Source organism: Monodon monoceros, unplaced genomic scaffold, assembly GCF_005190385.1.
Source record: "Monodon monoceros isolate NGI ecotype Baffin Bay Population unplaced genomic scaffold, NGI_Narwhal_1 Super_Scaffold_5, whole genome shotgun sequence".
NCBI classification, from domain to species: Eukaryota; Metazoa; Chordata; class Mammalia; order Artiodactyla; family Monodontidae; genus Monodon; species Monodon monoceros.
Window position 1 is genome coordinate 106,108,750 of NW_021703782.1, and position 21,647 is coordinate 106,130,396.

The 21,647-nt window shown below is 51.9% G+C and overlaps 2 protein-coding genes across 8 annotated transcripts in view; one reads left to right on the forward strand and one right to left on the reverse strand.

Moving 5' to 3' along the window:
- SPTAN1 (spectrin alpha, non-erythrocytic 1) overlaps window positions 1-480 on the forward strand; it is a 60,353-nt gene extending 59,873 nt beyond the window's left edge. For 6 of the 7 annotated variants that reach the window (XM_029201429.1, XM_029201428.1, XM_029201430.1 and 3 more), the window contains one exon: window positions 10-476. In XM_029201429.1, the coding sequence (XP_029057262.1) occupies window positions 10-135 (126 nt within the window). In that variant the 3' untranslated portion in view covers window positions 136-476. Of the gene's footprint in view, window positions 1-9 lie in introns of all 7 variants that reach the window. The other variant, XM_029201431.1, reaches the window with a different exon arrangement.
- Window positions 478-20,552, reverse strand: WDR34 (WD repeat domain 34). The gene is made up of 10 exons (XM_029203481.1): window positions 20,509-20,552; window positions 20,074-20,317; window positions 9,189-9,437; window positions 3,880-3,989; window positions 3,229-3,386; window positions 2,541-2,650; window positions 1,951-2,118; window positions 1,521-1,753; window positions 1,031-1,188; window positions 478-812 (listed from the first exon to the last, which is right to left on the reverse strand). The coding sequence occupies exons 1-10, from the start codon at window positions 20,550-20,552 to the stop codon at window positions 574-576; spliced, it is 1,713 nt and encodes a 570-aa protein (XP_029059314.1). The 3' UTR covers window positions 478-573.
- Between the last annotated feature and the right edge of the window lie 1,095 nt (window positions 20,553-21,647).

The window sequence follows — 21,647 nt, forward strand, 5'->3', positions numbered from 1 at the left end:
GCCCTCCAGAACCTGACTCGGGAACAAGCCGACTACTGCGTCTCCCACATGAAGCCCTACGTGGACGGCAAGGGCCGCGAACTCCCCACTGCTTTTGACTACGTTGAATTTACCCGCTCGCTCTTCGTGAATTGATCCTCTGCTCCTAGGTTAGCCTGGCCCACACACCGCTTGCCCTGCCATCGCCTTGCTGCATGTCAACTCATCTCTGTGCTCTTAAGAAAAATCCTCCAGACAGTGTTGCTTTCCATTGTAACCTTAACCTGCTTAGCTTGGGGTGAGACTTAGTAGAAAATGGTGCTTCAGTGAGCTGCTCCTGGTCCGGTCGCCGGTGCCACGTTGCTGTGGGGACCCCCTCCTGTCGTGAAGCCAGCTGCCCCATTCCGACTGCAGAAATATCTAAGCAGCTGGCTAGTTCTTTTGTTCTCCCTCCCAATTTTCTGTTTCCATGTAAAAGACAAATAAATGACTCCCCCCAAAGCTTGTCGTGTCTTCATTCAGCTTCCATCCAGAACCGTACAGCACCGATGTAGCCTCACCCCACCTGCCTCTGTACTTGGGACTCCCCCCACCTCAGGTGGCCACCTCTGCTGCCAGTTGGTCCAAGTCCTCTGTTTCCCGGGGTCCTTGTTCAGTGAACTCGCTGCTTAGCTGCCACACCTTTACCACGCCCTTGGCATCGCCAGCAGCCAGGAGCTGAGTCTGCTGACGATTGAATTCAAGACAGTAGACTGGGCTTTCATCCTGGGTTTGCTTGATCGAAACTGTGGGTTTCTGGGAGCTTTTCTGGAGATCAAACAGCTGCACATCACCTTCAAGGGGAGATTCATGGGGTAAGAGAGGAGGCCCAGAGCAGCAGCCTCTTCACAGTTTCCTGTGCACAAGATCAGGCTGTTACTCAGTTCAGCTCTCCACCCCACACAAGGAAAGTCATCCTCACCCCACGTAGAGTCTCCCCAACCCAGAATTCCAGGTACAGGCTGGGCTTATGTCAGCTTCAACGCATCCAAGCCTGGTGTCCGTTTCCTACCTTCCCCAGAAGCAGCCGCAAACACCAAAGGGCGCACTGGGGACCAGCGCACAGCGAACAGGTACTTGTGGGACAGTTGCAGGGAGGTCAGGGGCTGGGCCTGCAGCATGGAGTACAGGTGGACGTGGCCGTCGGTCCCAGCGCTCAGGAAGAGATTCCTAGACAGGATGCAGGGCAGACAGCCAGGCAGGGGATGAGCGCTGGGGATTCAGGTGTGGCTGGGGGCTTCCTGCCGGACTCCTCATGGGCTGTCAGGCTCATGAGAGGCCTGCCTAGGCCCCCAAACCTGGGGTCCTCCTCGAAAGTAAGGGGCCGATTACCTGGCGCCAACCCCAGGAGCTCCGGATACTGGGGCTCAAATGGGGAAGACCTAGGCCCAGGGCAGACCGCAGGTCCTTTAAGCAGTGCTATGTGTGGCCTGGTGGGACTCCCTCACCCTCCCTGTGCCAGAGGCCCTGTGGCTGACGGAGGCGGCTCTGGCCCTCCCTACCTGTGGAAAGGGGAGCAGCTCACAGAGTAAACAGGGCCACCGTGGGGAGAGAAGGTGAACTGTGCCGGGGCCCGCAGGGGCACAGAGCTGGGCATCCGCGTGAGGGCGGGCTCCTCCGCTGCCAGGGAGCACTTGAGCGGGAAGCCACCTTCCGTGCCCAGCACGAAAAGGCTTGGGTCAAAGCTGGAGAAAGCCACTGCTGTGGCACCCACCTCGGTCTCCCCCCGGGGAGGCTGTGGAGAAAAGAACAGCAGGGCAGAGCAGAGGGAATCCGCTCACGGTGTCCCCAAGGAGCCCAGGCACGTGCGTGGACGCTGTGGCCCTCAGTGGCTCCCGCCTGCCTGCCCCCAGGCTCACTGGCTCAGGGGTCCCACAGCCTGGGGCTGCCTCGGGGGCCCATTTCCAGGGCAGCAGCCTCGCCCCTTCGTACCTTCTTCAGCTTGGTGCTCCTGGGGAGCTGCTGCACGGCCAGGGCGAAGCCCGCGCTGAGCTGCAGCCGGCCAGCCCCGACCGCCAGCCAGAGCAGCACCTTCCCATCAGCGGCCACGCTCAGCACCTGGAAGCGGTGGCCGTGCTGGGGCCCCGGGAGCCAAACCACCTGGACAACAGTGTGCGGGGCCGAGCTGAGAAAGGACGCCTGCCCCATCTCCCAGCAAGACCAGGTGTCCCTCCCCTCCCCCCTCCCCTTCTCTTCCAGGGAGACTTATGCGGGGAGGCCTGGGAGCCGCCTCACCCACCGCCTCACCCACCGGAGAGTTCCAAGGTCCCCCCAGTCCCAGCAGAAGACCAGGACAGTGGGGACTGTGGCTCTGATGGAAGGGGCGGGTGTGACTCATGGCCTGGGAGCTCTGAGAATGCCAGAGGCAGCTGTTCACTGCCAGCTCCCTGGTGACCTTCTTCCTTGGCTGTGGCAAGCAGGCGCCCCCTCTCCTGCCCCGCGTCGTGGAGCAGGCCCGCGACATCAAGGCGCAGCCCGGGAGGACGTGCTTCCCCACCCGCCAAGCATGCCGCTGCTCTGACCTGGCACACGGGGTCCGTGTGCGCGTCGTCCGTCAGGCCCGTGCGCCAGAGGAGTGGGTCCTCCGGATGGCTCACGTCCCACACCAGCACCTCGCCATTGTACAGCCCCCCTGCGGGACCAAGAGGGCCTGGGCAGGAGCCGACCCACGCAGCAGCCCAGCTTCCTGGACAAGCCGCCACCCTTCCCACCCACTCAGCCAGGATGTGGGGCCACTTTCTCGAAAACAGTCCTGAGGAAGAAACGTCCTGGTCCCCGGGCCTCACACTCCAGCCTGCTTTACCCCACCCCAGGAAGCTTCTCCCACTGCCAGGCTACCATCCCCCACCCAGCACCCTCCATTCCCTCCAGCTTCACCTGCCCCCTTTCCCCAACGTGCACAGCTCATCACCTCTGTCAACTCCCCAAGGGTGCCTGCTTCGTCCTGCCTCTTGTCCCGACCAGGCCACACCTCTGCATGGCCCACACACCCTCAAGACTCAGCTAAGGACCTGCCGCCTCCTCCAAGCTCTGCACCCAGCACAGGCACCCCCAGCATCCTCACCCGAGCCCAGGGGTCCGGGCCACCTGTGGTGTCTGCTTCCCCCACAGACCTGCCCTAGCCGTGACCAGGGGCTGAGGGCCCAAGGGAGGGCTTTGGCCACCCTCTGCAGGGTGGGAAGCAGAGGCAACTTAGGCTGGTCGTCTCACCTGCAACGTGGGATGGCTGCGTGGGGTGGAAGGCCAGGCACATGACGGCGCTGGGCACCTCCACCACCGCCGACGGCTGCTGCAGGTTCAGGCCTCGCCGGTCCAGATTCCAGGCGCACACAAAGGACTTCAGCGTGCTCCAGTCCCCGTCATCCAGCCTGCACAGACGTGCCTGAGCTAGCTCTGCCCCTCGGCCTGGGCTTCATCCCAACCCACCCTGCCCCCACTGTGCTCCTATCACCTGCCCCACCTTCACCCCTACTCCCCCAAACAGGTGAGCCTCTATAGCCCCATCACACATAGACACTGTGCTCGGTATCGAAGCGGCAGAGGCTCCTCTGAGGCACCCCGAAGGCATGAGTTTCTCTGGAAAAGGGTCTCCAGCTGGGCGAACCTGGGCATATCAGGAGACAGCTCTCGGAGCAGGTGAGGCAGGCCTGGGGCCCACTGCCCAGTGCTGGCAGGTGGGCACTGGGAGTCCCTTCCCTGCTCTTTTCCTGCCAACCTGATGCCCAGGCAGCCTTAAGAAGGAAGACTCCCAGAAAGGCCAAGCTCTGGGCCAACCCCTTACTGCACAGACGGGGAGACAGAGGCTCAGACAAGGGTCTGAGGGCCTTCTATTGCCCCACACCCAGCCCTGCTGCCACTCACCGGCCATAGGCACAGGCCACCACAGAGCCAGTGGTATTCCAGGAGACACCAGTCACATGCAGACCCTGTCCTTGGGCTGGGGGGTAGCCCAGGGTGTGGAGGCAGGTCACCTGCAAGAGACAAACCATCCCCAACCCTGAGCCCCAAAGCCACCCAGCAGTGTAACAAAAAGCGCACACAGCCTTGGGCCTCCCAATCCCTATAAGTGATTCAAGGCCACCGTCCAGCCCTAGGGGAAAGTGTGGAGCCTTCATCCCAACATCTCCCCTAACAGGATGTTTCCAGAAACCCAAAAGGAAGGGCCTTGGGAACTGAGACAGACTCCAGGCTCCAGATCAGAGCTGGACCCTGTACTCACATCTGTTTCAAAAGCTCTGGCTTCTGAAGCTGGACGGTGGTGATGGTTGCACGACAATGTGAATATACTCAATGCCACAGGATTGTACAGTTAAAAATGGTTAAAATGGTAAATTTTATGTTATGTGTATTTAAACACACACACACATTTTTTTTTAAACTCTGGCACCTTGTTTCTCAGCCCATAGGTGGCCAGCAGCAGCTAACGAGAAGGCCGGCGATGCCGGCCACGGCGAGGGATTTTGCACCACAGACACACTTTCCAGGAAGTATTTGCACCATAGACCAAAACTCCTGTGAATAGTTTCACATTTCTTGACCTCATAACCCCATATAAAGAAACCATCCAACGGAAAGAGTCCAAAATCTGTAGGCAGCTGCGCCGCGCCCTGCTGGTGAGAAAGCAGAGCAGCACAGCCACTGAGGAGTCTAGCAGCTCCTCAGACGTCAGTTACCATATGGACCAGCAATTCCGCTCCTAAGTATATACACAAGAGAGCTGGAAACACACGCTTGTACACAAGTGCTCACAGCTCGATCCGTAACAGCGGAGTGTGGTATATCCCTACAACAGAGTGTGATTCAGCCATAACAGGAATGATGCCCTGATAAGACGCTGCAACACAAGGACCCTCGATAACACTCTGCTAAGCAGAAGCAGCCGATCACAGAGACCACTTGTTATATGATTCCATTTATATGAAACGTCCAGAAGAGACAAACCTACAGAGACAGAAAGTGGAGCAGTTGCCAGGAGGTGCGGGGGAAATGGGGAGTGACTGCTAATGGATATGGAGTTTCTGTTTTGGGGAGGTGATGAAAATGTTCTAAAACTGACTGTGGCAATGGTTACATACCTCTGGAAATATACTAAAACTCACTGAACTGTACACTTCAAATGGAGAATGATATGGGATGTAAATTATATCTCAATAAATCTGTTATTTTAAAACAAAGCCATACAGTGGCGCCAGGAAGTAGACGGGGCATGAGAAAACCTTTGGGGATTTGGTGACATTCCATTTCTTGATCTCAGTCCTGGTTCTACACATGTTTTCACTATGTGAAAAGTATGGACTTGAACACTTGCAATTTGTGCAGGTGTTTATGCATGTTTTATAAATTTAATAAAAGTTTATATTAAAAATAAACTATATACATAATGTATCATAACACCATTTATAATTGCAATGATCAGTACAATTTAAAATCTAAAGATGAGAATGCAGAGGGATGGAAAGATGGGCCGTTCTCGGGACTTCCCTGGTGGCGCAGTAGTTAAGAATCCGCCTGCCAATGCAGGGGACATGGGTTCGATCCCTGGTCCAGGAGGATCCCACATGCCACGAAGCAAATAAGCCCGTGCACCACAACTACTGAGCCTGCGCGCCACAAATACTGAAGCCCACGTACCACAACTACTGAGCCCACACGCCACAACTACTGAAGCCCCTGCACTCTAGGGCCCGCATGCCGCAACTACTGAGCCCGAGTGCCACAGCTACTAAAGCTCGCGCGCCTAGAGCCCGTGTTCCACAACAAGAGAAGCCACTGCAATGAGAAGCCCGCACACTGCAACAAAGAGTAGCCCCCACTCGCCGCAACTAGAGAAAGCCCGCAGGCAGCAACAAAGACCCGACGCAGCCAAAAATAAATAAAAATTAAAAAAAAAAAAAAAAGATAGATGGGCTGTTCTATACCTTCACTGATGGGTATGTGTTTGCCAAGATTCAACACAGCACACAGGATGAGTTTACCTGTATGGAAAATATACCTCAACAAACCTGACTCCAGAAAAAAAAGTTTATGGTAAAACATCATGTAGCAGTTAAAAAGGAAACAAGTCTATAATGGAAAAGAATCTCAAAAGAATATATATATATATATATATATATACACACATACCTACATATGTATAACTGAATCACTTTGCTGTACACCTGAAGCTAACACAACATTGTAAATTAACTATACTTCAATTTAAAAAATGGTAATAGGGAATTCCCTGGAGGTCCAGTACTTAGGACTCCACGTTTCCACTGCTGGCGGCTGGGATTCGATCCCTGGTCAGGGAACTAAGATCCCGCAAGCCTCCCAGCACGGCCAAAAATAAATAAATAAATAAAATTAAAAATGGTAATAAAAAATAAATAGGGGCTTCCCTGGTGGTCCAGTGGCTAAGACCCCACACTCCCAATGCAGGGGGCCCAGGTTCGATCCCTGGTCAGGGAACTAGATCCCACATGCCTCAACTAAGAGTTCACATGCCACAACTAAAGATCCTGCACATGGCAAAAAAGATCCCACGTGCCACAACTAAGAGCCGGTGCAGCCAAATAAATAAATATTAAAAATAAATAAATGGATAGAGAAATAGAGAGATAGAGAGATACACAGATGGATGACATCTGTAGCAACGTGACAACACAGAACGGGCTTTGCTTCTGAAGAGAGAAGACCCCAAGATTGGTCACAGTGCCTCACAGCAGTCAGCCACACCCACATGGAAACAAGAGGCAGGACATGACACAGCAAAGAGGTCAAAGGTTTCAGGGGGTGCCCTGGGTCACCTCTTCCTCATCTCTAATTCTGAAGTGTTCAGCCATGTTGTCACTGATTTTAGAATTGTGAAGTTACAGTCCTTCGTTAAGAGTGGCATCTCAGGGCTTCCCTGGTGGCGCAGTAGTTAAGAATCCGCCTGCCAATGCAGGGGACACGGGTTTAAGCCCTGGCCTGGGAAGATCCCACATGGCTGGGGAGCAACTAAGCCCGTGCGCCACAACTACTGAGCCTGAGCTCTAGAGCCCACAAGCCACAACTACTGAAGCCCACGCACCTAGAGCCCGTGCTCCGCAACAAGAGAAGCCACTGCAATGAGAAGCCCACGCACCACAATGAAGAGTAGCCCCCGCTCACCACAACTAGAGAAAGCCCGCACGCAGCAACAAAGACCCAACACAGCAACAAAGACCCAACACAGCCAAAGATGATAAATAAATAAAAGAAAAGAAAAAAAGAGTGGCATCTCAGGCTTTCCGGGGCTACTAGAGCCAAGGACGGCAGTGAAATGTCAAGGCCAACACCTAGACAGCTGGAGTAGACACAGAACAACCAGACATGTCAGCCAAAATAGTAATCCCACCAGGAAGAACTAATCAAAATACTGATGCAAAAGAAAAACAAAGTGAGAGATTCACTTCAGTTCTGTCATATAACAGCAAAATCTGAAAGCATTACTCCTCTGCCCAACAGTCAGAAAGGCAAGAAACTTCAGGGCCATGAGGGGACCATACGCCACATGGCCACCCAGAGGGTGCTGCCCAACCCCCCGCCCATTCACGTGTTTCCGGAGGATACGTGTCTAGAAGTGAAGCTGCTGCTGGGATGTCCAACAACAGGGGACTCAAGAAAGCCTGGTGTGTCTGTGCAGTGGGACGTGATGCAGGTTATAGGGGGATTGGGGCCCCTCTATAGGAACTGACGTGGAAAGCTCTGGTGAGTGAGAAAGGTCACAAAATGTACAGTGCTTTCCATTTTTGTTTAAAATGCTCTTAATGACAACCGTAGTACCACTAATGCTATATGTCAGTGTAGCATGGGAAAGGCCTCTGAACCAGGGCTCCCACTCACTGTCTACGTATTACATGTTCTGTATTTCTGCGATGACTCAATTTATTATAATGAACATGTATTGCTTTTGTAATCAGAAAAGAATAGTTTTTAAAGGGGGAGAAAGTAATACACAGGTGGACCAAACTAACTGCACAGAAGGGTGGAAAAGCCTCAACAATTAAGAACAAAAGCTTAACCTCTCTGAATGCAACTATAAAAGGGGGCAGGCTGAGCTGCGCTTTTAACGTTCATTACCTTCTTCTTGTGCTCTGCTTAAAAAGATACAATGACTCCACACTTTGGTGTGGACTTGGCAGCTATTTTTGAGAGGGATTTTGAGGATTTCTCTCAAATAAACCGACTTTCCCATACCTATCAACGAGTTGGTGGGAACAGGGCAACTATGTATCTGGAAATAGATAGAAGGAAGATATAAGAAGAGGAGGGGAGTAGAGGAGGGCTTATGACCTCTGAATACAGAATTATCTCCATTTCTAAAGGAAGAAAACATTGTATAAGAAAAGTTTTTCCTGCTTGCTCAGTAGCCTGTCCACAGGCAACAGCAGGGTGGAGCAAAAGCCACCAAGGGGCCCTCCTTCATTCAGAGGTTACCTGATCTCAAAGCAGAGGCTGTGTACCCAACTGGACATTTGAGCTGACAGGGTGACAGCTCTGAGCTGTGCCTTGAGACCAGAAAGTCTTGGCGATGCTGAAGTCACTAGAGCATGGCAGTGAGACCAGACAGACCAGGACTCAAACTCCAGCTCAGCCATTTACAGCTGTATGACTGTGGACAAGTCCCTTAGCCTCTCTGACTCTCACCTATAAAATGGAGATCATGGGAATTCCCTGGCAGTCCAGTGGTTAGGATTCTGCCAGGGGTCCGGGTCTGATCCCTGGTCGGGGAACTAAGCCTAAGATCCCGCAAACTGTTCGGCGTGGCCAAGAAAAAATAAAAAATAAATATATAAATTGGAGATCAGGATAGCACTACCTCATACAGTTGTCCTGAGGGATAGATGAGTTGGCACAGAGAGTGCCTGGGGAAACACAGCTGAGTGGTTAAGAAAATAAGATCCAGAGTCAGACTGTCCAGGTTCAAATCCTGCCTCTACCGCTTACCAGCGGTGAAATGGAGATAACAAGGGCACCTACTTCAAGGGCAGCAGGGACGGCCCAGTGACTTCTTAACTTAGCACCTGGCAAAAAGTAAGAGCTCGGTGAATGCTGTTATTATTATTTTTGGTGTTACTATTATTTGCATGGCACAAAAGAAGGACTTAAAAATGGGGTAGAGCCTCAACCTGAGACATCCCAGGCCCACACCAGCCCATCCCTACCGTCTGCTGCTGCTCGGACCAGTTCACCTCGAAGCCGTCAAACGCATGGCTCTGCCAATTCTTGTTCAGCTCTCGGGTAACCATGGCCTCCACTCTCCGGAGAAAGGCCACAAGCCGGGGGCCATCACACTGGGGCACCGGCTGCTGGCTGACGGGCTCAGGTGCCTCGGTCTGCACCTCAGCATCTACATGCTTCCGGGTCTGGGCGGGCGCTTCAGCAGTGGCCGTGCTGGCCGTCTGGCAACTTTTCTGGAGAAGGACATCAAAACACAGTCACCAGCCAGATGTACTCTCAGCATCACCTGCCCAGGGCACTCACCCTCCCCCAAGGATAAATAACTGGACCGCAGTTCATTCTCTCTGTCCCCTTCCTCTAGTAAATAGCCTATCTTTCTTTGTGGCATGGGTGAAGACAACCCACTGAGAGGGATACCTGACCTCCAGCTAGCCAATCGGAGCACTCGGTCCCTCCCCCAGCCACAGTGATTGGTTTAGGGTGACCCAGTGAGGGCCTGACCCAGGACTTTCGGTGACACTATTTGGAGGGGACATGGGAGGGCCCTTTTTGAAAATATGGACATCAAGAAGAATCAGGTCATCTCAGGGCCAGCAGTGGCTGTCTTAGCCAGCGCTGAAGAACCTCAGACCTGGTCACCAACAGAACACCCCTCTTCTCCCCCAACTTGGCAGCCAGCCCTCTCCAGTAGGGTACCTTCCAAGGTGCCACCGTGATCAAAGGACACATGTGTGTCCATGATGAGCTAGTTGGGAGAAGACAGACTACTCCCCAGGCGCAGCTCTTGTTAGAACGTGGAGAACTCAGCACTTGTCACCATGCTCCTCTTCACGTTCAACTTAATTCTCTCTTTGCTTCTCCGTCTCCCATTAAACTCTGAGCCCCTCCAGCATAAGAACTTCCCTGGTGGAGCAGTGGTTAAGAACCCACCTGCCAATGCAGGGGACACGGGTTCAAGTCCTGGTCTGGGAAGATCCCACATGCCGCGGAGCAACTAAGCCCATGAGCCACAACTACTGAGCCTGTGCTCCAGAGCCCACGAGCCACAACTACTGAGTCCACGTGCCACAACTACTGAAGCCCACGTGCCTAGAGCCCATGCTCCACAACAAGAGAAGCCACCACAAAAAAAAAAAGAAGAAGAGAAGCCACCAAAATGAGAAACCCGCACACCACAATGAAGAGTAGCCCCGGGCTCCCCTGGTGGCGTAGTGGTTGAGAATCCGCCTGCCAATGCAGGGGACATGGGTTCGAGCCCTGGTCCGAGAAGATCCCACATGCCACAGAGGAACTAAGCCCTTGTGCCACAACTACTGAGCCCTCCTGGGGCAACTACTTAAGTCCACGTGCCTAGAGCCCGTGCTCCGCAACAAGAGAAGCCACCACAAACAGAAGCCCGCGCACCACAACAAAGAGTAGCCCCCCGCTCACCACAACTAGAGAAAGCCCGTGTGCAGCAACGAAGACCCAGCACAGCCAAAAATTAATTAATTTAAAAAAGAAAAAAAAGAAAGAACCCTGTCTATCTTTACATCCCCAGCACTTTGCATGGTATTTGACAGATAGTACAAGTTCATTCATAATATACACACACACACATTTTATTTCTCTATTTAACATCTACTTGCCAGGTGCTGTCAGGCTATTATGGATATAGCAGAAAACAAACGTGCAAGATTCCTGTGCCCAAGGAGCTTACGCAGGGGTTGGGGACAGGCAAATAAACACACAAGAAAAACATGATGGAACACAAGTGGCGCTAGATGGATGCAGAGGTGTGGGAGAGAAGGGAACAGCTGGGGACGCAAGTGTGACGGGATGGCGAGGGAGCCTCTGGGGAGATGGCATTTGAGCTAAGGTGTGAAGGACAAGTGGAAAGCTGCAGGAAAAAGGGTCCCAGGAAAGGGTTGGGGCGAGAACAGAACAAAACCTTACGAAGAAAAGGCCCCATGCTTAGAGGCTGGACGGCAGGCAGCGTACCTGGGAGCAGAGGGTGAGGAAGGGCAAGGTCCAGGCAACAGAAAGTCTGTGAGCCAGGACAAAGGGCTAGGGATTCCTTCGCAGTATAAGCCACAGGACCATGATGAGAACCAGTGGATGGGGTGTCCCTGAACTGAAAGTGAGGGCAAATTCCAGGAGAAGAGAACACAGAAGGCTTTCTGTTAGACCCCCTTTAGACAGATGCCTCTCAGACATCCCCATGGAGGCGTCGAGGATTTCTAAGACTGGTCACAAGGCATGAGGCTCCAGAAAGCATCCAACCACAGATGTGACTTGAAGCCACAAGACGAGGAGTCCACTGAGGGAGCGTGAACACTGATCAATCAATGGATGGGCACAGGAATCAGAAAGTAAACACGCCGACGGGATTTCCCTGGTGGCACAGTGGTTAACACTCCGAGCTCCCAATGCAGGGGGCCCAGGTTCGATCCCTGGTCAGGGAACTAGATCCCACATGCATGTCGCAACCAAGAGTTTGCATGCCACAACTAAGGAGCCCACGTACTGTAATTAAGGAGCCAGCATAACCAAATAAATAAATAAATATTTATTTTAAAAAAAGAAAAAAGGAAAGTAAACATGCCGAGACAAAATGTTAAAAGACTGTGGGTGAATCTCAAAGACTGTAACAGTACCAGATGTTAGGTGCTAATTGAGGCACTGTCCCCATAGCTTTACCTGTATCATCTTTTTTTTTTTTTTTGGCTGTGTTGGGTCTTCCTTGCTGCCCATGGGCTTCCTCTAGTTGTGGCGAGCAGGGGCTACTCTTCATTGTGGTGTGCGGGCTTCTCATTGCAGTGGCTTCTCTTGTTGCGGAGCATGGGTTCTAGGAGCACAGGCTTCAGTAGTTGTGGCATGTGGGCTCAGTAGTTGTGGCTCGTGGGCTCTAGAGCACAGGCTCAGTAGTTGTGGCACACGGGCTTAGTTGCTCTGCAGCATGTGGGATCTTCCCAGACCAGGGGTCGAACCCGTTTCCCCTGCATTGGTAGGCAGATTCTTAACCACTGCGCCACCAAGGAAGCCCCTACCTGTATCATCTTACTCATGCTCACGTCCACCCTATAAAGTAAATCCTATTTTTTGCATTTCTAAGCTTGGCACTGAGACACAGAGAAGTTAAGTAACTCACCCAAGGTCACACAGCAAAGAGACAATCACAACAGAGCTTGAATCCAGGCATTCTGACACACGACACTGAATTATCTCTCAGTCAAGGTGTTTTCTCTCAGTCTAAAATCCTGGCCGCTAATCACATCAGATGAACTCAAAACAATGTTTCTAAGAGAATGTTACATGAATGTCTTAATGTAAAAATTAATGTAAGGTCACAACCACAAGCAAAAATGTCCAAAGAGACAACAAGCTCTTAACTTTTCAGGTATTGCTATTAGTGTTCCTTTGCTGTTTGCTTATTCAGGCAAATAACAGATGCCAAAACACTAAGGAAAATTTATGGAGGGAAACTTAACTAAAACTTAACTAAAAAACTTAAAACCAATGACACTGCAGCCATAATTTTTTTCTGTTAACTGGTAAGAAGCCACTATTATTCTCTCTTCACTCTGGGACACCTAAGTCAGCTCCCACGGTTCGAGATACACATAACTCATAACCGACCCTGACCCGTCTAGGGATGAGGTCCGGAGGCTCCGGGGGGAAGGGCTTGCCCATGGCCGCCACATACAGGGTGGTGCCTTCCATGCCAGGCAGCATGTGGCTGTCGCCAGGGCGCGGCTCCCATAATAAGCCCTCTAAGAGGTGAGAGGAAGAATTCGCGGTGAGCAGGATCCTTGCTCCCTGGGCAGGTGACCACTGTGGATGCTGGGCCTGCCGCCTGCCTTCTGCACCTCAGAGGCACTGCAGGGGAAAACAGGTGGGATCCAGCCAGACTTCGATCACACTGGGACATGTGGCCAAGAAACAGGAGAATCATTCCCAAGCCAAGATCCTCAAACTCTGTGCAGCCTTCAGCGGAGCAGGAAGCCGGTGGGACTCAGGGAGCAGAGTCCAGGTGGCAGTCCTGCCCTCCAGTCCCAAGAGAGCCTACAGACACCCAGAATGTCAGGGCTCCTGCATCTTGCCAACGAAGGAAACCGAGGCCCAGAATGGTGAGGAAATACCTTCTAGAGAATCTGCCCTCCCACAAGGGCCAGTTTTTCCAAAAACTTCCTACCCATGATGCAGGCTGGGCCCAAACACCAGGCCTGTAGCTACCGACTGGACAAGAAGCAGAGACTAAGCAGGCCAGGCCAATTGGGTTCTCTCAGGGAAATTCACATCTGAGACAAAGACTCCAAGATAAACGGCACATGCCTAGAACTGAAACACAGTGCCAACCATCAGCCAGCGCCACAGTGCAGACAGGAGACGTGCAGAGACAGGCCTCACGGGGTGTGTGGCAACAGGAGAGCTGAGAGGTGGAGAGAGGGTCCCAAAGCCGCCTAGCTTCAGATTCCTGCCCCTTCCTCAGGACCAGCTGCATCTCCATGCCAAGCCCAGGAGACACCTCCGCATCCTAAAGAAAAGCGTCCGACGGGAGCTGGTTGGCTGGTTTCTGTTACTTGCTGCCAGAGCCCTAGCCCATACCCAGGAGGGCTCTGTCTCCCAGACCACCACCCCACAAAGCCCCACTTCGGAAATAAGATGCCGCTGCTGGCCTCAAGGACTGGTCGATCAATTTCAGGAACACTTCCAGTGACTGAGGAAACGGCCCTCATGGGCCAGGCGACCAGTCACTCTCCAGCAACAGATGGCAACAGTGGCCCAGAGGGGTGTTCTGTGAGAGAACAGGACTCTTCCCCACCTTCAGCCCCAAAGGTTAAAGGAATCCCATGTCGACAGTGCCTATGCATGATTCATTCATTCAGAAACTGTCCAGCCAGGGGATTCCCTGGTGGCGCAGCGGTTAAGAATCCTCCTGCCGGGCTTCCCTGGTGGCGCAGTGGTTGAGAATCCACCTGCCGATGCAGGGGACACGGGTTTGTGCCCCAGTCTGGGAAGATCCCACATGCCGCGGAGCGGCTGGGCCCGTGAGCCACGGCCGCTGAGCCTGCGCGTCCGGAGCCTGTGCTCCACGACAGGAGAGGCCACAACAGTGAGAGGCCCACGTACCGCAAACAAACAAACAAACAAAAAGAATCCTCCTGTCAATGCAGGGGACAGGGGTTCGAGCCCTGGTCCAGGAAGATCCCACATGCCGCGAAGCAACTAAGCCCATGAGCCACAACTACTGAGCCTGCGCTCTAGAGCTCACGAGCCACTACTGAGCCCGCGTGCCACAACTACTGAAGCCCATGTTCCACAACAAGAGAAGCCACCGCAATGAGAAGCCCGCGCACCACAAGGAAGAGTAGCCCCCGCTCCCCGCCAACTCAAGAAAGCCCATGTGCAGCAACAAAGACCCAACACAGCCAAAAATTTAAAAATAAATAATTTTTTTAAAAAAAGAAACCCATTCACACGGTGTCAACATGCAGTGGTCGTAAGTAGAACACAGTCACTTTCTTATTAAAAATATACCTTCTAGATCTCCTTGACTACTGATTATAAAACATACCAATTGGGACTTCCCTGGTGGCGCAGTGGTTAAGAATCCCCCTGCCAATGCAGGGGACATGGGTTTAAGCCCTGGTCCGGGAAGATTCCACATGCTGCACAGCAACTAAGCCCGTGCACCACAACTACTGAGCCTGCGCTCTAGAGCCCTCGAGCCACTACTACTGAAGCCCGCGTGCCTAGAGCCCGTGCTCTGCAACAGGAGAAGCCACCGCAACGAGAAGCCTGCACACCCAACTAGAGAAAACTTGTGTGCAGCAACGAAGACCCAACGCAGCCAAAAATAAAAAATATATATAAATAAATTTAATAAATGAATAAAACATACCAATTATGTAGTAATAGCTCTTCAGGAGGAAACTATATTAAATATACACATCAGTTGTGAGACACACCCCTTTGTAATATCTGTTAAAATGGGGGTTGGGAGGATGACGAAATACAGAAACAGAGAATAGGCAGAGGTCTGGGACTCCATGCAGCTGAAGGCTGAGCCCCCTCACTCTCCTCGGCAGTAACCACTACCAGCAAATACGGAGCACACAGCCCGTCATTTCACCCCCAAAACCCACCTGAGCCGCACACCTGACTCCAGAGTAGAAGAGGACCTCAGAGACCATTCTAGACTAGCGTCGTCAATGAGCAGGGCCCCAGAATCACCGGGAGGCTCCTAATAGACAAACTGCTGCTTCCTCCCTGTACAGTTTCTGGTTCAGTAGGTCTAGGATGGGGTCCTAGAATTTGCTCTGCTAACATGCCCCCAGCTGATGCCATGGGGAGGGCACTCAGACCCCAGATGTGGGCCTAGCCCCTCAGCTATATACTTCCCATGGCCACACCCCAGGCCCCAGAGCCCTCATCTCTGCCCTCGAGGTGCAGACAGTGCTCATATTGCCCCCCTTCCCCTTCTCTGGGGACCCAGGTTTCACCTGGGTAGGATGGGGTGAGACAGGGCTCCTCCCCAGGGGCTGAGAAATGTTGCCAATGTGAACATGGCTCAGCACTGTCACTGCCACATCCATTCAGGCTCACTGCTGCCCCCCCCTCCCTCCCTCCCTCTCTCCCTCCCAGAATTTCCCTTCCCCTCAGGTTCTCTTCCCAGCCCTCCCTTCCATGTCCTTTCTGAGTCTTATACACACACCTGATGATACTCAGGTGTGATGGGAGCCGAGATGACTCCTGACCTAATTCAGCAGCTCTTTATCAGCATACCAACAAAATTTGACCCTGGTGTGAAATACATTTTGATGTTAACTAGCAGAAGCTGTATGATGGGACTATCTTGGATATAAAGTTGATGGGAATTCCCTGGCAATCCAGTGGTTAGGACTTGGCACTTTCACTGCTGGGGCCGGGGTTCAATCCCTGGTCAAGAAACTTAAGATCGTGCAAGCCTCACAGCACAGCCAAAAAAATAAAAACCAAGTTGAGCTGAGTAGATTTTGTGATGCAACATAGACAGTTACACTGTCTCCTGTCTCGCTGGTGTGAGACCTCCAAGAGTGTGCAGGTAACTGAACCCAGAACCAACAACAAGGTATGACCTCCCGTTCTTTTTGTTGTTGGTTTTGGGGGGATTTTTAAAAAAATATTTATTTATTTTTGGCCGCATCGGGTCTTAGTTGCAGCATGGGCTCTTCGTCGCGGCTCATGGGCTTCTTTCTAGCTGTGGCGCGTGGGCTCCACAACAGTGAGAGGCCCGCGTACCGCAAAAAAAAAAAAAAAAAAAAAAAAAACCCAGCCAAGCCAAAGCAGGAGGGGAGAAATGCATCAGAATCATGCCCATGGATGACAGGACACAAGAAAAGTATTAAACTCAGTATTTCCTGGGGGCCTCTGGGACATACAAAAGTACACAAGACCCACACCCTGCCCTCTGGGAGCTCAGAGTCCAAAGGAGACAGATTGGAATGCCCAAAATGCAACGGCTGATAAAAAAGATCTACAACTAGATGGTAGTGATGGTTGCACATCGTGAATGTACTTAATATCACTGAATTTACACTTTAATATGGTAAATTTTATAAGTATCTCACCACAAAAAAATGGAAAAATGCACCCTACATTCTGATAGGGTCAGAATGGGCTTCAGAAAGGTAACTCTGCTGCAGAGTAGGGTGGATTAAATTAGTGGTTCTGAAGTTTTGCCACACGTTGAATGACCTGGGGAGCTTTTATAAAACCAGATTCCTAGGTCACACCACACCGATTAAACCAGAATCACTGGCGGTAAGGACCAGACATTCGTAGTCTTCAGGACTCTCCAGGGCATTCCAGGGTCCGGTAAGGACCAGACATTCGTAGTCTTCAGGACTCTCCAGGGCATTCCAGGGTCCGGTAAGGACCAGACATTCGTAGTCTTCAGGACTCTCCAGGGCATTCCAGGGCCAGCCGAGTTTGAGAAAGCAGATGAGTAAGGTTAAGGCAATCAGGAGCCCTTCATCTCACACAGCTGCTTGACTGAGCGCTGACACTCGTGATCCCCCCCCACACCTGAACAGAGCTGGGATCTCAAACTGTTTTCTTAGGAGCATCTCATTTAATCTCACAGAAGTATTCTACCAAGACCTATTTTGCAGAAGAGATCACATGACTGGCCCAAGGCCAAGCCCCCAAAGAGTCTGTGCACTTAAACCCACAGACTGGTCCCAAAGTCCAGGACCCTGTCCCTCTGTGAACCAATCGAAACAAGACAAGAAAAGTCAAATCAGGCCAAAGATCATTAATACTTAAAAAAAAAAAATTCATCACTGGGACGTAAAAGTACATTCCAATATTGCACCACTACGTGGGCCAAGCAAAGAACAATTTTCGGCTTTTCCAAAGTAACTTACAAAAAAAAAATTAAGAAGCTGCATACAAATTTAGCTAAAACACTCATCACAGGGTTTGTCGATAAGAGAAAAACTGGAAACAGTCCTTCAAAAGGGACTGATTAAATAAAATGAAGTTATAAAAAAAAATTTAAACACAAAGGATGTTCAGGGTGTACTGAGTGAAAAAAGTGGGTCTACAAAATATTATGTACAGTGTGATTCCATTTTTGTAAAAAAAAATGGGAGAAAACAGACAAAACAAAAAAGGAGCAGGTATAAACCAAATGCCTGGGCAAGAGGCTGTGGGGTGGTTTTTATTTCCAGTCTTTGCTTATCCAGATTTTTTTCTAAATTTTGGACACAGAAACTTCTATAAAGAGAAACAAGTTAATTTGGAAAAAGCAATTTACCACTTTCCTCTGACCCCTGCAACAGTCTTACAACTTAATAAAGAATCTCCTTAATAAGACAGGAAAGACTGATTCAACTGGAACACCTGAGATGAAAGCCTTTACACCTCAAGTATTAGAATCAGTTCTTAGAGCCCTATGGGTTAAAACTATAGCTACGAGAAAATCAACAAGCCTCAATCTCATTCTTTGTTTAAAAAAAAAAAAAAAAGTAAAAAGTTAGACTGAGTCAGTGGTTCCCAACCTGGAATCTTTTAAAATCTGTATCTTGGACTTCCCCAGTGCCCCAGTGGTTAAGAATCCGCCTGCCAATGCAGGGAACACAGGTTTGATCCCTGGTTCGGGAAGGTCCCACATGCCGCGGAGCAACTAAGCCCGTGCGCCACAACTAGTGAGCCTGAGCTCTAGAGCCTGCGTGCTGCAAGTACCGAAGCCCACACACCTAGAGCCCGTGCTCTGCAACAAGAGAAGCCCCTGCAGTGAGAAGCCTGCGCACCAGCAACAAACAGTAGCCCTGGCTTGCCGCAACTAGAGAAACCCCGCGTGCAGCAACGAAGACCCAACGCAGCCAAAAAAAAAAATTAAATTAAATTAAATCTGAATCTTCAGCAAACAAGAACTATTTCAAGTATTTTTTCACAGCCAGTTAATGTGAATTACACATTTACCTTCAGTAGAGATGGATACATATAACTAAACTATCCGCTGCCTTTGCTTTTAACTAGAACCATTTCTATCCAGCATGGCGAAGTGTGAAGTGCTTTGAAGCCAGATGAAATCTGGCTTGAGACCTGCAGACTGCTGGCCAGAGGCAAGAAACCTGTCCTCAAGAGTACGACATCATAGGGCTTCCCTGGTGGCGCAGTGGTTGAGAGGCCGCCTGCCGATGCAGGGGACGCGGGTTCGTGCCCCGGTCCGGGAGGATCCCACATGCCGCGGAGCGGCTGGGCCCGTGAGCCATGGCCGCTGAGCCTGCGCGTCCGGAGCCTGGGCTCCGCAACGGGAGAGGCCTCAGCGGTGAGAAGCCCGTGTACCGCAAAAAAAACAAACAAAAAAAAAGAGTACGACATCATAGAAACCTCATTGGTATTGGTGTTGGTGAGGACATGGTCTCTGCAGGTTCTAACACCTGTGTGGCAAGCTAAGCCTGAGTTTCCTCTTCTGGGAAATATGCAGCCCCCTTGCAATGCTCATTTTCACCGAGGAAAAGCCAACATCCTTACAATGATGAGCAAGCCCTATACTTGACCTGCCTCTCCTTACCCTCTCTGACCTCACCTGGAACTATTCTCCCCTTCTCTTTCCTCTCCAGCCCCACCTGCCTCCTCACACACCAGATTGGCTCCAACCCCAGGACCTTTGCACTTGAAGTTTGCTCTCCCTGGACTGTTCTACCTCAGGTGTCCACTTGGTGAACTCTCTCACTCCAAGTCCTTGCTCAAACATCACTCTCTCCATGAGGCCCGCCCTGCAGCCCACCTCTCACTCCCCAACCCAGACTTTCTAACCCCCCGCCCTTTTTCTTTTGTCCATGTCCACTGCTCACCTCTAACACACAGTATATTTATTACATACAGTTTATTTCCTGTCCGTTGCAGACAAGCGCCCCGTGTAAGCTCCGGGAGGGAGCTCACCCGCTGGTGACGGAGGAATCGCCACCGACGCAGCAGGGGCTCCAAGTCTACACACAGATCCCTCAGAAGCCCTGGGCCCCTGCAGCCCCTGCCCTCATCTCAGACCACCTCGTCTGTGTGCTTTGGATTAAACTACGTACTAGAAAACGGGTGTGTCTCGACCTGAAAATGCAGTTTGGTCGTCTTTTTTAAGTGAAAGTTAGTTTGAAATGCCTAAAAACCGCAGTTCACACGAAATCCTTCAAAACGTGGGGTTTTTAGAGGTTCTAAAGAAAAACTCTTTTGTTGCTACTCAAAGACTGGGGAAATTGAGACGAGGGTATCCCAAAGGGTTAGTTTCTGCGAGTTAAAATATAAAAATAAAACGGTGGGACCTCAGAACCTGGGCCGGCAGCCGCGCGAGGCCCCTCGCCCTCCCGCCCACGTCGCCCCGAGCCAGACCCGCGCCCTCACCGTCTCCCCGCGGATGCCCTGGACGCCCCTCCACTGCGAGGGCACGGACGCCACGCCCAGGGTCTCGTCCTGCAGCGGACCGGGCCGCTCGGTGCTCGCAGCCCCGCCTGAAGCCAGCGCCTCAGCACCCGCGCTTCCCGCGCGGCAGAGCTGCCACGGCTCGCGCGGGTTACCGTGGAGACGGCTCCGCCCCCCCCCCCAACCCCGGCGCCGGCGCAGTCCGACGCAACCTTCGCCCCCGCTCCTCCAGAGCGGAAGGCTGGGAAGGTGAGGCTATCGGCGCCATTTTTGAATTTGTCAGCGCGCCTCCTCCTCCTCCTCCTCCTCCTCCTCCTCCTCCTCCTCCTTGTCCACCTCCTCCTCCTCCTCCCCCCCACCCCAAGATCCAAGAAGAAGAGATAAATTATTCTTTTCCGACGGTGCGACAAGCAATACCAGTTCTGGATTCTCCAAACGCAGAGGGAGCCCGCTTGGGGCATGCGCGTCTACTCTGGGTGGGGAGGGAAGTGCGGAAGGGACGCGCTCGTGCCAAGTTCAAAGATGGCGCTGAGCGGCCAGGCGCAGAGGCGAGGGTGGGGGGCTGTGGCTGCGGCGGGCTGGAGTTGTGGGGCCTCGGGGCCCAGAGCTGGCGCAGCTGCCGAGTGCTCCAGCAGAGCTCCAGTTGGCGACCACCTCGAAGCCAAGTGCTAGCCGTCTGATCCTCAGTTTCTGCCACAATAGAATGGCGATTTTAAACATCCATATGCGGATCCAGTGTGGTTGAGTAGTTGGAAGGCCCAAATGAGGTCGAATGTAGAAAAATGCTTGTTAAACCGAAGTTAAAGGCCTGCACAACTACCAATTACTGAGTGTCTACCATGTGTCAGGTAGAACCCAGAGCTTTCTGTATGTTGATCTTAATAATCCTTAAGATAACTATGAGGAATCAACTGGAATGAATGTCGCTTGAGGGTGCTGATTGTCTGAAAAATAACTGCCCCACATCACCCATAAAGCCTGCATCACATTTGCCCAAGACCCCCCGGAAAGCTGCTTGGCCCCAAGGCCCCGTTCTGAGCCTCTCAGCAAGAATACTCTGGCCAGGTTCTCTGGGCCGCTTTCCTCCTCTCCCTGAACTCTCAGAGGGATGGAGACCTGCCCAATCAGAGGCCCCGCTGTACCCACGACTGAGTCCTCATTGGGACCCTGTTCCAGCCAAGGCCATGAGGACCGATTAGATTAGCAACACTGGAAAGAATGGAATGCAATAGAAATTTCCTAGAAAGAAAGTAGAACCAAACAAAATTCTCCTGGTGAGGCCCTCTTAACACTAGAAACACTTGCAAACATCACCAAGTATTCCAAAATTCACATTCAAAAAGAAGCTTAATGGGCCTTCCCTGGTGGTGCAGCGGTTAAGGCTCCACAATCCCAATGCAGGGGGCCCGGGTTCCATCCCTGGCCAGGGAACTAGATCCCACATGCATGCTGCAACTAAGAGTTCGCATGCCACAACTAAAGAGCTGGTGAGCCGCAAATAAGGAGCCTGCCTGCTGCAGCTAAGACCCAGCACAACCAAATAAATAAATAAATAA

Coding starts and splice junctions, on each gene's coding strand:
- WDR34 (XM_029203481.1), bottom strand. CDS start 20,552: ATGCCCCAAGCGGGCTCCCTCTGCGTTTGGAGAATCCAGAACTG. Junction 1,189..1,520: donor AGCTGCTCCCCTTTCCACAG/GTAGGGAGGGCC, acceptor CATCCTGTCTAG/GAATCTCTTCCTGAGCGCTG. Junction 813..1,030: donor TGCGGCTGCTTCTGGGGAAG/GTAGGAAACGGA, acceptor CTCCCCTTGAAG/GTGATGTGCAGCTGTTTGAT.